The 14,375-nt window shown below is 48.8% G+C and overlaps 1 protein-coding gene and 1 pseudogene across 2 annotated transcripts in view; both read left to right on the forward strand.

The window, feature by feature from the left end:
• ESYT2 (extended synaptotagmin 2) overlaps window positions 1-14,375 on the forward strand; it is a 79,492-nt gene that overhangs the window by 19,044 nt on the left and 46,073 nt on the right. For both annotated transcript variants that reach the window (XM_036355260.1, XM_036355261.1), the window contains exons 2-6: window positions 7,122-7,163; window positions 8,193-8,327; window positions 9,390-9,466; window positions 10,973-11,045; window positions 11,247-11,336. In XM_036355260.1, coding sequence (XP_036211153.1) covers window positions 7,122-7,163; window positions 8,193-8,327; window positions 9,390-9,466; window positions 10,973-11,045; window positions 11,247-11,336 — 417 coding nt within the window. The remainder of the gene's footprint in view (window positions 1-7,121; window positions 7,164-8,192; window positions 8,328-9,389; window positions 9,467-10,972; window positions 11,046-11,246; window positions 11,337-14,375) is intronic.
• On the forward strand, window positions 1,328-3,536 carry LOC118679071 (annotated as a pseudogene).

The raw sequence follows: 14,375 nt of genomic DNA on the forward strand, positions 1-14,375 counted from the left end.
CTCTGAGCAAAACCAGCTCTTTGTTTATTTTTCTTGGATGAGCACCTAAAGACCCATGCAGACGTGAGCAGAGCTCAACTCCTTCTTGGAACAAGGAAGAATACGAATAAATGAACTTGATATTGATAGACCAGTTTATTACGTGAGGTTTAATGACATTTGGTTTCTAAAGTGATCATTTTATCCATTTTTCTTTTAAAAGTATTAAATCGTTAATGCTTCAGGTGTAAGGGATAATGTATCTTCATATTTTCTCAGACATGGATTGCCTTGTTCTAGATTTTGTTGATGAAGGAATGCCTGGACAGCACAATTCATGCTGCAGGGAGGTTTTTAAAGGCTGCCCACGCCCCGTGACAGACCTGCTGTCCTGCCTGTAGCTGGAGGTGCTCAGTTAAGTCCACACAAGTGCTGTTGACATCGTTTTCAGGGGGGTGCTGTGTGAAAAAAGACAGTTCCTTTATTTAATTTTAAATGTTACCCCATATTATTTTTTAATGTTGAGAAATGGGAAACATGATTTCATCAGAAAATATTACTTAGGTGTAAGTGTGTCTCATCCTTTTACCTCAGCATGGTTTAACAGGGGCCTGAGGGCCTCGGGTCTGGTCCACTTAGTCCCCCTGTGACTGAACAGATTTATTTCCTTATCTATTAGATGAGCCGCTAATTGTTCAGAGGGTTGTTGTGAGGATGAAACAAGATATTGCACGTAGAGTTCCTGGCATACAGTTAATGTTCTGTCTTTGCATATTTAATTAATTTTTTCTAAGCAAAACAACTTTGGTAATATCAACATATTAGAATCCCAAATATGCCTTTGTTCTTCTTAAAGATAAGATTTAAAAGATTTCTTGGGTAGTGTCAACTCTTAAATATAATCAAAACTTGAACAATCAAACTGATTACTTCTATTTTGTGGAGCCAATATAAATAAATATGAAAACTTGTTTTATAAGTGGACTTACAAGGGAGATTTAGTGGGGGGTTTTGTTTCTTTTTTTAGTTGAAAGATTAATATTTGAAACTAAGTGATAAGTGTTCATGCATTCCTATATGATTTAGAAACATTTTCTATTTCTCCTGTATATCCCAGTCTTTGTGATGTTTTTACTGTTTTAAATTCTGTTTTGTGGAACGTAAGCTGATGTTTATGCGTATATATTAGTGAGAACTTGATTTTAAACATAGTTGAACAGAATTAAGGTTTGGTAACAGATTTACTTTCTTCAGTTTCCATATGCTCTGTCTTTGGCGCTTCAAAACTTATATGAGTTGAAGGCCGACTAGGTTCCATTCCCTAACTTACATACTTGTCTCTTCTACCATGTCCTCTCCCTCCCCAAGGTAAACAGTTTTTTAAAGTTTTCGTTAATTTTTTATTTTAAAAAATTACAAGCATGCTAGTGTATTAATACACACACACACACACACCCTCTTCCCCTCTTGTGACATGAATGGTATAGCCAATTGTATATGGTTTTCTCCATCTTGTATTTTCACTTTAAAACAGGCCCTGGAAATTATCCCATAGCGTTATCCAAATAATCCTGCAAGTGTGATGATGGAAGCCTTCCTCATTCCTTTCGCTGCTGGCAGTACTTCGTTGTGTGTGTGTGCATAACAGCTTGTTCAACCGGTCCACTGTTGTGGCTGCTTGGTCATTTCTGGCCTTTGCTATTACAAATGGCGCTGCACACACGTCATTTCATATTTCTGCCAGTCTGTTTCTAGGATAAATTCTTAGAAATGGGATTGCTGGGTCCCAGGGTGAATGCATATGGAATTTTGCTATTACTGTTTAGTTATCATAGCTCTTTCATGTGAAGGAGTGGGAATATTAAGTAAAACCAGTCTTTACATCCTTCTCTTAGTCTTGGATGAAATATTGGGTCTGATAACAGTGGTTTAATGTGAATTGCTATTATGTTTGCTGGGCTTTTTCAGCTATTTCAGGACTTGTACTATATTTAACCTCTAGAGTCTAGATAAATAGATCACTATTAAACACAAAATTTCCTACTTCTGGCTGTCACCAGAACCTCGTACAATTTAAGGCATGCCATCTGAGTTTCAGGCTTCGCTCTTTGATTGGCGTGTCCTGTGAGAACGTGGTGGGCTCTGTGGACTGTCTGTATCCACAGCCTTGCCACGGGCTCAGTAACAAAGTGGCCGAGAGCACGGGTACACAAGGCCGGCCTTCATCCCCATTCTGTCACTGAGCAGGTATCCTGTGAATTGTGGATACTGTTAGTTCCTGTGTGTACATTGTGAGAATGAGTGAGCTCAGATAATGGACGCGACAGAACCTGCACATGCCTGCAGTACACTCAGAAAATGGTCACTACTTTTAGTATTTCACACAGTACAGTTGGGTGTGAAGACTCGTTGCCCTCGCTGGTCTTCCAGGAAGCCGGTCTCTGGTCAGCCTTCCCACGTCTTCTTCTGCCCCTTTTACACGAGAGGCTTTGAAGAGCTCAGCCTTACTGACCACCTGATGCCATGACTTTAACCTTCATGGTTCCTGGACCCTGTTGACAACCTAATGGTTTGGTCTCTAAGCTGGTTTGCACACACAGTTTCTGCATGTGGGTTCCCAGACAAGACCCAGTCTATGAGCCTTGCTTGGATTTGAAGTGGGTAGAAAATCTGGGTCAGTCAAAGCTTTCTCTGTGTGAGGCACAGCACTTAGCATACCGGTTATGGGCTTTCAGAAGTGAATAAGAACCCAGTTCTTCAGAGAAACCAAGGCTGCTCTTCCAGTACGGTATGACTGACGCTGCCTAAGGAGATGACCCCCCCAGCCGTGTCCAGGCTCCCCTGACAGTGTCCAGTCCCCCTCCCCAGCAGTGTCCAGGCTCCCCTGGCAGTGTCTGGGCTCCCCCAGCAGGTGTGATGCTTCAGCACATCTGTGGTCAGCCGTTTGCCAGACTTGTGAGACCACCTGTTCAGTCGAGCGCTATCAAAGGGCACTAGGGCATTCACTGCTCTTTCTTCTACTGCATCCAACAGAATAAACTAGAGCAAGTAGGAAAGGAATTGTTGAGAGCAGCACAAATCTTGAAGGAACCCCGAATAGCTGTCCAGCACAAATCTCTATAGAAAGCGTTCCATTACAGTGAAAAGCCTGAATGACATGACCGCACCCTCCCGTCCAACCTGATCAGTTTGCTGGCTGAAAACAGTACCCTTTTTAATGCGACAAGTGTCCCCGGGGAGCATGCCATGCAGTGACCACTGCATCACTGGAGGAAGAAGCCTTGTTCTGAATTAAAAATGGTCCTGTAGAGCTTCCTAAGCAAAAGCCAAATACTGAAATTGGAAGTTAAGATTGACCCGTTGATCATGGGTGGAGTGATTGTTCGTACTGGAGAGAAATATGTTGATGTGTCTGCAAAAACCAATGAGCTGCAGACTCAGGAACAGCCATTGTTTTCACATGGTTTTTCAGTTGTTTATTGGGGATAAGGTAAACATGGACATATTCTGTTATTTAATAGTACTAGAGGCCCGGTGCACAAAAATTTGTGCACTCGGGGGGGAGAGGGGGGGTCTCTCAGCCCGGCCTGTGCCCTCTCGCAGTCTGGGACCCCTTGGGAGATAACGACCTGCTGGCTTAGGCCTGCTCCCGGGTGGCAGAGGGCAGGCCCAATCCCTAGGTGCAGCCCCTGGTCGGGCTCAGAGCAGGGCCGATTGGGGAGTTGGGGCGCCGCCCCCTGTCATACACAGAGCAGGGCGGATCGGGAGGTTGCGATGCCACCCTCAGTCACGCTCAGGGTAGGGCCGATTGGGGGGTTGGGGCACCGCCCCCTGTCACACTCAAGGCAGGGTCAATGGGGAGGTTGCAGCGCCACCCCCTGTCACGCACAGAGCAGGGCCCATCAGGGGGGTTGGGGCTCCGTACCCTGTCATGCACGGAAAAGGGTCGATCAGGGGGTTGGGGAGATCCCCCCGTCACACACAGAGCAGGGCCGATCAGGGGGTTGAGGAGCTCCCCCCTGTCACTCACAGAGTAGGGCCGATAGGGGAGTTAGGACACCCCCCCCGTCACACACAGAGCAGGGTAGATCAGGGGGTTGGGGCGCCGCCCTCTATCACCCACAGAGCAGGGCCGATCAGGGGGTTGGGGCGCCGAAACTGTCACACTCAGGGCAGGGCCGATGGGGAGATTATGGCTCTACCCCATCACACACAGAGCAGGGCCCGTGGGGGGGTGGGGGTTGGGGCGCCACCCTCTATCACCCACAGAGCAGGGCCGATCAGGGGGTTGGGGCGCCGCCACTCTCACACTCAGGGCAGGGCCGATGGGGGGTTATGGCTCTACCCCGTCACACACAGAGCAGGGCCCGTGGGGGGGGGGTGGGGGTTGGGGCGCCGCACCCTGTCACACATAGAGCAGGGCTGATCAGGGGGTTGGGGCACCGCACCCTGTCATACACAGAGCCGCAGGGTGATGAGGGGGTTGGGGAACTCCCGCCTATCAGGCACAGAACAGGGCTGATCAGGGGGTTGGGGTGCCTTCCCCTGTCACGAACAGAGCAGGGCGGATAGGGAGGTTGTGGCCCCGCCCCCTGTCACACACAGAGCCGCAGGGTGATCAGGGGGTTTGGGCGCTGCCCCCTGTCACGCTGATCCCGGTGCTGGGAGGCATATTACCCTTTTACTATATAGGATAGAGGGCTGGTGCACGGGTGGGGGCCTGCTGGTTTGCCCTGAAGGGTGTCCTGAATCAGGGTGGGGGTCCCCACTGGGGTGCTTGGCCAGTCTGGGTGAGGGGATGATGGCTGTTTGAAGCTAGTCACACACCCTTCAGGGTCGGGGTCCCCACTGGGGTGCCTGGCCAGTCTGGGTGAGGGGCTGAGGGCTGTTTTCAGGCTGGGGGTGACTGAAGCTCCCAACTGCTCCTTTTTTTCTTTCTTTTTTTATTCTGGGCCAGCTTCAGCTCTGGCTCCAGCTCTGAGGCCTCTGCTGCTGAAAGCAGGTATCTGGTTTGTTTGGGTTCTATAATCGAAACACTGTATCAACTCCAGCTCTGAGATCCCGGCTGGCTAAAAGCAGGTTTCTGGGGTTTTGTTTAGCTTCTGTATTTGTAACAATGTTTCAAACTGCAAGCTCAGAGGCCGGCAAGGCAGGCGGGGAACGTTGGAGTGCTCCGTCACTGAAGCAAGCAAGCCTCATGTTAGCTTCAAGCTGCCTGGCTGATGGCCGCCATCTTGGCTGGCAGTTAATTTGCATATCGCCCTGATTAGCCAATGGGAAGGGTAGCGGATGTACGGCTAATTACCATGTTTGTCTTTTATTAGATAGGACTAGAGGCCTGGTGCACGAAATTTGTGCCTGGGCTGGGGGGCGTCCCTCAGCCCAGCCTGCACCCTCTCCAATCCTGGACCCCTCGGGGGATATTTGACTGCCTCTCACAATCCAGGACCGTTGGCTCCTAACCGCTTGCCTGCCTACCTCCCTGATCACCCCTAACTACCTCTGTTTGCTCCCCTGCTGGCCTGATTGCCCCTAACCATCTCTGCCTGCTTGCCTGATCGCCCCTAACGGCTCCCCTGCTGGCCTGATCGCCCCTAACCATCTCTGCCTGCCTGCCTGATCACCCCTAACTGCTCCCCTGCTGGCCTGATTGCCCTAACCGCCTCTGCCTCGCCCCACACCCAGAACCCAGGATTCCCTCCCTCTGGCTGGCCGCAGGCACCCAGGACCCGGGATGGCTTCACCCAGGCTGGCTGCAGCTGCAGGGGACCGTGGGCGAGCTGGCTGCATGTGCCCAGGACCACGGGGCGGGTGGCTTGGCCCTCTTCTGGGCTGCAGGCGTAGGTGCTGGCTCCCGGGACCGCGGGGCGGGCGGCTTGTCCTTCTCCTGGGCCGCAGGCATAGGCACAGGCGCTGGCACCCGGGACCACGGGGTGCACAGCTTGTCCCTCTCCCAGGCCACAGGTGCAGACGCAGCTGCAGGCGCCCGGGACCACAGGGCGGGCGGCTTGTCCCTCTCCCGGCCGCAGGTGGCTGGTCCCCATTCCTCTCTCTTCAGTGTTGAGTGTCTGAGCCGTGATGGCGTGAGGGCATGATGGCCATTTGCATATTAGCTCTTTATTATATAGGATAGGATTTTTGGAGAAGAAAAGGATCTGAAAACAGGTAAAAGGAAGGCTTTCATGGCAGATTAAACTCATCTTTCTGTAATTCTATCAAAGGGCTCTTGACATTTGGGATATTTCTTTACGAAGTAGAGTAGCAGTTTATGTTTTCTGGAACTGATGTCATGGACTGCCTTTTGGGCCCTCTTGTCCAGTGGCCCTGTTCTCTGTACCTGAGGCAGAGGTGGTCAAACAGTATCTCCCTGTGATAATGTTTAGTGTGCAGTGACAGCACCACAAACTACCCTGACACTGTGCTGAGGTTGTAGACTTGGGTTGACTTTTACAGTAGCGCCCAAACAGTAATTATAGTAATACTAGAGGCCCGGTGCACGAATTTGTGCACGGGTGTGGTCCCTAGGCCTGGCTGGCAATCAGGGCCAATCAGGGCTAGGCGGATCTGGGCCTGCTTCCCAAGGGGAGGGACGGGGTGTGGGAGGTTGGCCACCGGCCCTGAGGAGGGAGCCGCCCTCTGCCCCCCCCACCAAAGGGGCCACATCCACTGCCACCCGCCCCCGGTTCCCCGTCCCAGCCTGGGGCCAAAGGGAGTGAGACGTGGGCAACAGCAGCATGCCTGTGGCTGGGGTGGACCAAAGGAAGGCAGAGGGAAGGTGGGGTTTTGAAGGCTTTGGTCTAGGTCTGTGGAACACGGGACAGTGCTGAGCCCCATGGGAAAGCGATCCTGTAGAAAGGGCTCCATTTGAAATGCTTGTTGGGAAGGTCCAGGTACCCACGCACATTCCTCTGGACAGCAAGGCTGTGGGGAGGGCCTGGGGCATTTGCTGACATTCCACGCTTCTGCTTCAGGCTGTTCTTAGAATATAAATCAGAGTGCCCCACGGCCAGTGTCTCCTCCGAGGCCATTCTCCAGGCTTCAGGGCAGGGTGTTTAAAGAGGCTTTATGTAAACAGCAGGCCTGCAGTGAGAACATCCGTGCCTACGTGACGAGTCAGTCACATCCCTGTGCTTTCCTCTTAGGTTCACTTCCCAGACACGGAAAGAGCAGAATGGCTAAATAAGGTAAGAGCAGTGTCCCATTCCCGCTGCAGTGGGGCTGGGGCGGGACGCACCCTCCATATTTGGGAGTTGGGAGAGTGACACTGTGTGAACTCCTTTGGATTTGGCTTCTGCTCCCAAAAGAGCTCAGTCATAAATGAGACGTTACTTTCCTTTTCTAAACAGTGAAAACTGTCTTAGACGTGAGAAAAGTAATAAGCTATTCATAGTCGCATCTTGGTCTTCTGTCTTCTTTCCCCATCGTCCATCCACTGCTCAGGTCTATTTTATGATAGTCGTACACAAAAATGTTGGAAACATTATTATGAAGAATGAAAAACTCCCAAGAATTCTAGTAATAGATAATTATCTAATTTTTTTTATAAAGCTTCTGTTTTTAGATCAGTCTAGTTTGAAGTGAATCTCTGTCCCCTCACATTTTTTTAAAATATATTTTTATTTATTTCAGAGAGGAAGGGAGAGGAAGAGAGAGATAGAAACATCAGTGATGAGAGGGAACTATTGATTGGCTGCCTCCTTCAGGTTGGACTGAGCTGCAACCCAGGCATGTGCCCCCAACCAGCATTGAACCTGAGACCCTTTGGTCCGCAGGTCAGTGCTCTATCTACTGAGCCAAACCGGCTAGGGCACCCCTCACACTTTATGTAATATCCTCAGAGCTGTGCAGGCAGGGGTCACCTTGCAGCACAGGAAGGTAGTCCATCACTGAGGAAAACTCATTCATGTTTATTAAAATCTCTACAGTTTTAGCAGTTTATTTAGCAATGAGTTGAAACCACAGGGTTTTCTGATTTTTTTTAGCAATCATTAAATGTGCTGAGAATAACTAATTCCTGCAATATATGGTTAATTAGTAGTTTATTGTTGTGATACATTTTAAAATTTAAAATTGTATTGATTTTTGCATAATAAAAAGGCCCTCCCTTTAATTTTTAGAAATTCTGATAAGCTGAAGGGGCATAATTTTTACCATGACTTAAGTGCAATGTGTATTAAAATGTTTTGTCTTACATGAGTTCTTTTTCCTTTCAGACTGTAAAACATATGTGGCCTTTCATTTGCCAGTTTATAGAGAAGTTGTTTCGAGAAACCATAGAGCCAGCTGTGCGGGGAGCAAACGCCCACCTTAGCACCTTCAGCTTCACGAGGGTCGACGTGGGCCAGCAGGTCAGTTTCTTCCTAAGTACCCTTACGTGTGTGCGCAGTCAGATCGCTGTGGAAACTAAAAAGACACGTTACTTCCCTGGATGGTCTGGGGCGGGTTGTGCAGCCACTCCAGGTTCTGCCTCGCACGTGGTGCCCTCGCCTGGTCTGTCAGGGGTCCTCACCTGCCCTCACCTGTCCCAGGCGGCCTTTTGGCCAGTTCAGGTCCCCTGGGGGGACTTCCCTTAGTTCCAGCGTGTCTTTCTCCCCACACTCTTCTGTCAGAATTACCTTTGCACAGTTTTCAACAATCCGTTCTGTTGGAAAGGAGTTTGACATGTGAACTCACACTGAAGGTTCAGAAGTTGACAACAGGCATGAGGTATTTACCCTCAAGTTGTTTAAAACAAGTAAAGACTCCAGTGCCAGTCTTGTAGGCATCACCTTAGTCACACAGGTGAAGGGATAGGTAGGCGTTGTTACTGGAACAATGTTACAGGCATACATCACTGTATTGCTCTTTGCTTTATTGCACTTTGCAGGTAGTGTGAGTTTTTTTTACAAATTGAAGGTTTGTGTCAACCCTAAGTCAAGCAAGTCCATCGGCACCAATGACAGCATGTTCTTAAGCAAAAAGTATTTTTGAATTAAGGTATATACATTGTTTTGTTTTGTTAATCCTCACCTGAGGATATTTTTTCCATTGTTTTTCAGAGACAGTGGAGGGGGGGTGGTGAGAAACTTCTATATGAGAGAGACACATATAGAACTCCCGAACTTTCCCCGACAGGGCCGGGGAGCGAACCCACAACCCAGGTACGTGGTCTGGACAGGTATTCGAACCTGCGGCCACATTCCTCATGTCTGTGGTTTCACGGTAACCTTGTCCGCATTTGAGGAACAGGTGAAGTAACTCGCTGATGGCGAACCGATCGGTGCACCACGAGGGCAGAGTTGTGATTCCCGTGGCCGGTGCCAGAGCGTGTCTCCTCATCTCGGTGCCGCCTGGGTGTTTTGCCATTTGGTTGTTGTGTTGTTTGTGTTTTTACCGTCCCTGCATTGAAAATAAGCCACTTCTTGCTCCAGCCCCTCAGGATCAATGGTGTCAAGGTATACACTGAAAATGTGGACAAAAGACAAATTATTTTGGACCTTCAGATTAGGTAAGTTTTCATTTGTGTCCTACTTGTGTCCTAGTTAATGGCGTACAGTGTCACGTAGCTGTTCCCGTAGGTGAATATACCTGATGTCGGTGGGTTTGACTGAAATCTTGATGAAGAACCAGATGTTGTGCTCGGGCGCTTAGACACTGTGCACTGCTCAGCGGGCCTCCGGCAGACGCTCTCAGGCAGGGCGAGACCTCCTGCATCTGGAGCCCAGGGTTGGGGGTCAATTCATACAGATTCCACCCAAAAGGTAGCTGCCATTTCATGGTTTTTTTAAAAAAACAAATGCAAGCCCTGGACAGTGTGTTTAGTGGTTAGAGCATTGGCCTGCGCTGGAAGGGTCACAGGTTCGATTCCCAGTCAAGGGCATGTACCTGGGTTGCAGATTTGATCCCCAGCCCTGGTCAGGGCATGTGTGGGAGGCAACCAATCAATTTGTCTTTTTCACATCCATGTTTCTCTCTCTCTTTCTCTCTCTCCCTCCTTTCCACTCTCTTTAAAAGTCAGTGGGAAAAATAGCCTCAGGTGAGGACTAAGAAAAAACAGCAACAACAGAAAACACAGATGCAAGTCTTACATTCCACATCACACTCATTCATGTTTTTCATATTAATGATTGAAATGTCTTTTTTTTAAAGTATTTTTTTTATTTCAGAGAGGAAGGGAGAGAAAAAGAGAGATAGATGCGTCAATGATGAGAAACATTGATCGGCTGCCTCCTGCACGCCCCTCACTGGGGATCCAGCCCGCCACCTGGGCATGTGCTCTGGCCAGAAGTCGAACCCATGACCTGGAGGTTCATAGGTCAGCACTTAACCAATGAGCCACGCTGTCCAGGCCGAAATGTCTTAATCAGTGAGAAAAATGATGCCCCAAACAGATACGGTTTTATACGTTTCTAATCTTTTTATCCTCACCCGAGGGTATTTTCCATTGATTTTTTAGGGAGAGTGGAAGGGAGAGGGAAAGACAGGGAGAAACATTGATGTGTTTAGAGAAACACATCAGTTGGTTGCCTCCTGCACGAGCCCCAACTAGGGTTCAGGCTGGGGAGGAGCCTGCAACCCAGGCACATGCCCTTGACCGGAATCGAACCCGGGACCCTTTGGTCTGCAGGCCGACGCTCTGTCCACTGAGCCACACCGGCCGGGGCTGCGTTCCTAATCTTCACGACAAAGTCCATGAGCTCTGTTAGTTCTCTCGGGACTGGGGAGCAGATAATCTTCACTTTATTGTTTTAAACAAGCAAATGAAAACCACATTCCATCAAGGTGCTGCTCTGGCCTGCACGTTGGAGGGGCATTGGTAGCAAACCCTTGGTCTGCAGGAGGCCTCCCAGGAGGTGTGTCTGCTGCCCGGCAGGGAAGCGGCCCGCCACGCCACGGGGCAGCTGTGCCTGCAGCCTGTGCTGATCACTTTACTGTTTATTGCTTTAGTCAGATTATATGCCTTGCAGGTCTGTGGTGATGAGGAGAATGTAATACAGAACTTTTTCTTTGCTAGTTTTGTAGGAAATTGTGAGATTGATTTGGAGATCAAGCGATATTTTTGTAGAGCCGGTGTGCAAAGTATACAGGTAAGGTTTTTTTTATTTCAGTCCTCTAAAATTTTCCATGCTCTCTTTGAAAAGAAAGTGGCGAAGCTTTTATTAACCGAGAATTTCTTTGAAGTTAAGTATTTTTCTGCAGGTCCTACCTGGTGCAGCACTGGGTCGCCTGCGTCTCCATCCTGCATCAGTGACTGGCTGTTACATGTCTTGGTTTCCGTTTGCACTTAGATTCATGGCACAATGCGAGTGATCCTGGAACCGCTGATTGGAGACATGCCCTTAGTGGGAGCCTTGTCTATCTTCTTCCTGAGGAAGCCAGTAAGTTGATGTTTATTTTGTGTCTGTCTTCCTTCTCACTGACAAGCACATGACCATATTGGAGATATACACAGTGAAGGAGCAGTCCTCTCCTTAGCTCACTTCTTCCCTCTGATGCGTGAGTCCTGTAAGTTCCTACCACTTTATGCCCTAGCGGAGGTTTCGTCTCTTCCCATAGACAACTTCTTTTCCTGACTATAAAAAGAATATGTTTGTTACAAAAATTTGAAAATAATAGACTGGGGTTTTTTTTTGTTGTTTTTTGTTTTTTTTTTAAAATATATTTTATTGATTTTTTACAGAGAGGAAGGGAGAGAGATAGTCAGAAACATCGATGAGAGAGAAACATCAACCAGCCGCCCCCCGCACATCCCCCACCGGGGATGTGCCCGCAACCCAGGCACATGCCCTTGACCGGAATCGAACCCGGGACCCTTCAGTCCGCAGGCCGATGCTCTATCCACTGAGCCACACCAGCTTCGGCTAGACTGGTTTTTAGTGTGGGTTTGTAATTAACATTGTCAATGAGTATGATTTGTAGGTGTTTGCTCATTGACGCCTCATTCTCCATAGTGAGTACCACATAGTTTCCATTTACTGACCAGGAATTGAGTCTAATCTTTCCAAGACCCCAGACCAGTAAGTCCGGGAGCCTGCACCCAGCCCAGCCTGCCGACAGGCTGCTCTCACCGTCCTCACTGCTGCCACAGGCAGAGCTGCCGTCACGCTTGGCACTGCCTGGCCCAGAGCCTGCTTATGAACTGCAGTTAGTGCATGAGGGCTTAAAGTCATAGAGTCTACTTTTTTTTAATAAGAATTGTCTCAGGTGTTTTGTTTTATTTTTAATATATTTTTATTGATTTAGAGAGGAAGGGAGAGGGAAAGAGGGTTGGAAACATCAATGATGAGAGAGAAGCATTGATCGGCTGCCTCCTGCACATCCCCCACTGGGGACCGAGCCCGCAACCCAGGCATGTGCCCTTGACCAGAATTGAACCCAGGACCCTTCAGTCTGCAGGCCAACGCTCTATCCACTGAGCCAAACCAGCTTCAGGCATAAAGATTCTTTTTACTGAATTATATTCTAACACTTGGATAAACCATAATAAATGTTATCACTTCACATGGTTAGATTTGTATCTTAATCCATTTTTTTGTTATAAGTAGTTAATACCTATTATTAGCCACAGAAATAAGACAACAAAAATATCATTCCTATCTAGGCTCCTCCTCACCTCAGCTCCTCCTCCTCCTCCTCACTGAGGCTCCTCCCCTTCACTGAGGCCCCCTCCTGGAGGCTCCTCCCCCTCACTGAGACTCCTCCTTTTACTGAGGCTCCTCCCCTCCTGGAGGCTCCTCCCCTTCACTGAGGCTCCTCCTTTCACTGAGGCTCCTCCCTTCACTGAGGCTCCTCCTTTCACTGAGGCTCCTCCTTTTACAGAGGCTCCTCCCTTCTCTGAGGCTCCTCCCTTCACTGAGGCTCCTCCCTTCACTGAGGCTCCTCCTTTCACTGAGGCTCCTCCCTTCACTGAGGCTCCTCCCCTTCACTGAGGCTCCTCCTTTCACAGAGGCTCCTCCCTTCACTGAGGCTCCTCCCTTCACTGAGGCTCCTCCTTTCCCTGAGGCTCTTCCTCCTTGCTGGGCTCCTCCCTTCACTGAGGCTCCTCCTTTCACTGAGGCTCCTCCTTTCACTGAGGCTCCTCCCTTCACTGAGGCTCCTCCCTTCACTGATCCTCTTCCCCTTCACTGAGGCTTCCCGTCACAGAAGCTCCTCCCCTAATGGAGGCTCCTCCCCTTCAGTGAGCATCCTCCCTCTCCTGGTGACTCCTCACCTACATGGCTCCTCCACATGGGTCCACAGCCTCCGAAAGGCATTCGACTTAGCTCTGTCCTCAGTAGGCTTTGCTCACCACTAGGGCTTCTTCCCGAGGTGCAAACTGACCACAGGGGGTAGTCTCTCGGCAGACAGTTATTGTGGTCTAGGTGGGGTCTCTGTCCTCCTTTCCTGGCACTGCCCCATGAGGATCCAAGTTCCGACCACAGGAGCACTGTAATGGGGGAGGGTACAACCCCTTCACCCCTCACCACCTCCCTCACCTGTCCTTCTCCAGAACGCTGCCCTCTGCCCTGGGCTGTCCCTTTCCAGTACAGAGGTGGTCAGTGTCCTCCTCACGCCCACACAGTCCTGTGCAGGTAGTGCACTGCTTGTGAACTGTTGGAAGGCACAGCCATGTCTGTCTCCACACAGCTCAGTAAGCGTCTGATGGATGAATTGATCTGTTTCTCAAATAGCTCTTCACAAATGCTGCTCTGTTACCTTAGATGAGCTCTTTCACAGGCACCATTGCTATCATGTATTGTTTAAAATGGGAATCTTTATTGTATAATTTGATGCAAATAACTTAATACAAATTGTTGTTGGGTTTATCTAGACAAATTATAAGTGGTACTTTTTTTGCATAAAAACACAAGAAGAATTAAGTATCTTCACTTTCTATTTCCACTAACATTATTCTCACTTGCCTTCTATTGCTTAAATAATGGGCTTATTTTGAATGTATTGTAATGACTATAGTCCCCCCCTTATCCACAGATTTACTCTCTGTGGTTTCAATTACCTGTGGTCAACCTTGGTCTGAAAATAATTAAATGGAAAATTCCAAAAATAAACAAGTCATAAGTTTTAAATTGCATGCCATTCTGAGCAGCGTGATAAAATCTCATGCTGGCCTGCTTCGTCCCACCTGGGACATGAGTCATCTTTTGTCCAGGTCTCCAGGCTGCATAGCTCCCCACCAGTTAGTCACCTGGTAACCGTCTCAGTGATCAGGTCAGCTGTCATAGTGCCTGTATTCAAGTAATTATTGTTGTTAACCTCTTACTGTGCCTAATTTATAAATTAAACTGTATCATAGGTATGTATTTTTTTAATCATCACCTGAAGGCATTCTTAGAGGAAGGGAGAGAGAGAAAAAAAATTGATGTGAGAGAAACATTGATTTGTTGCCTCCTCGACTGGGAGTTGAGCCTACAGTCCAG

The sequence above is a fragment of the Myotis myotis genome, unplaced genomic scaffold, assembly GCF_014108235.1.
Source record: "Myotis myotis isolate mMyoMyo1 unplaced genomic scaffold, mMyoMyo1.p scaffold_m19_p_22, whole genome shotgun sequence".
NCBI classification, from domain to species: Eukaryota; Metazoa; Chordata; class Mammalia; order Chiroptera; family Vespertilionidae; genus Myotis; species Myotis myotis.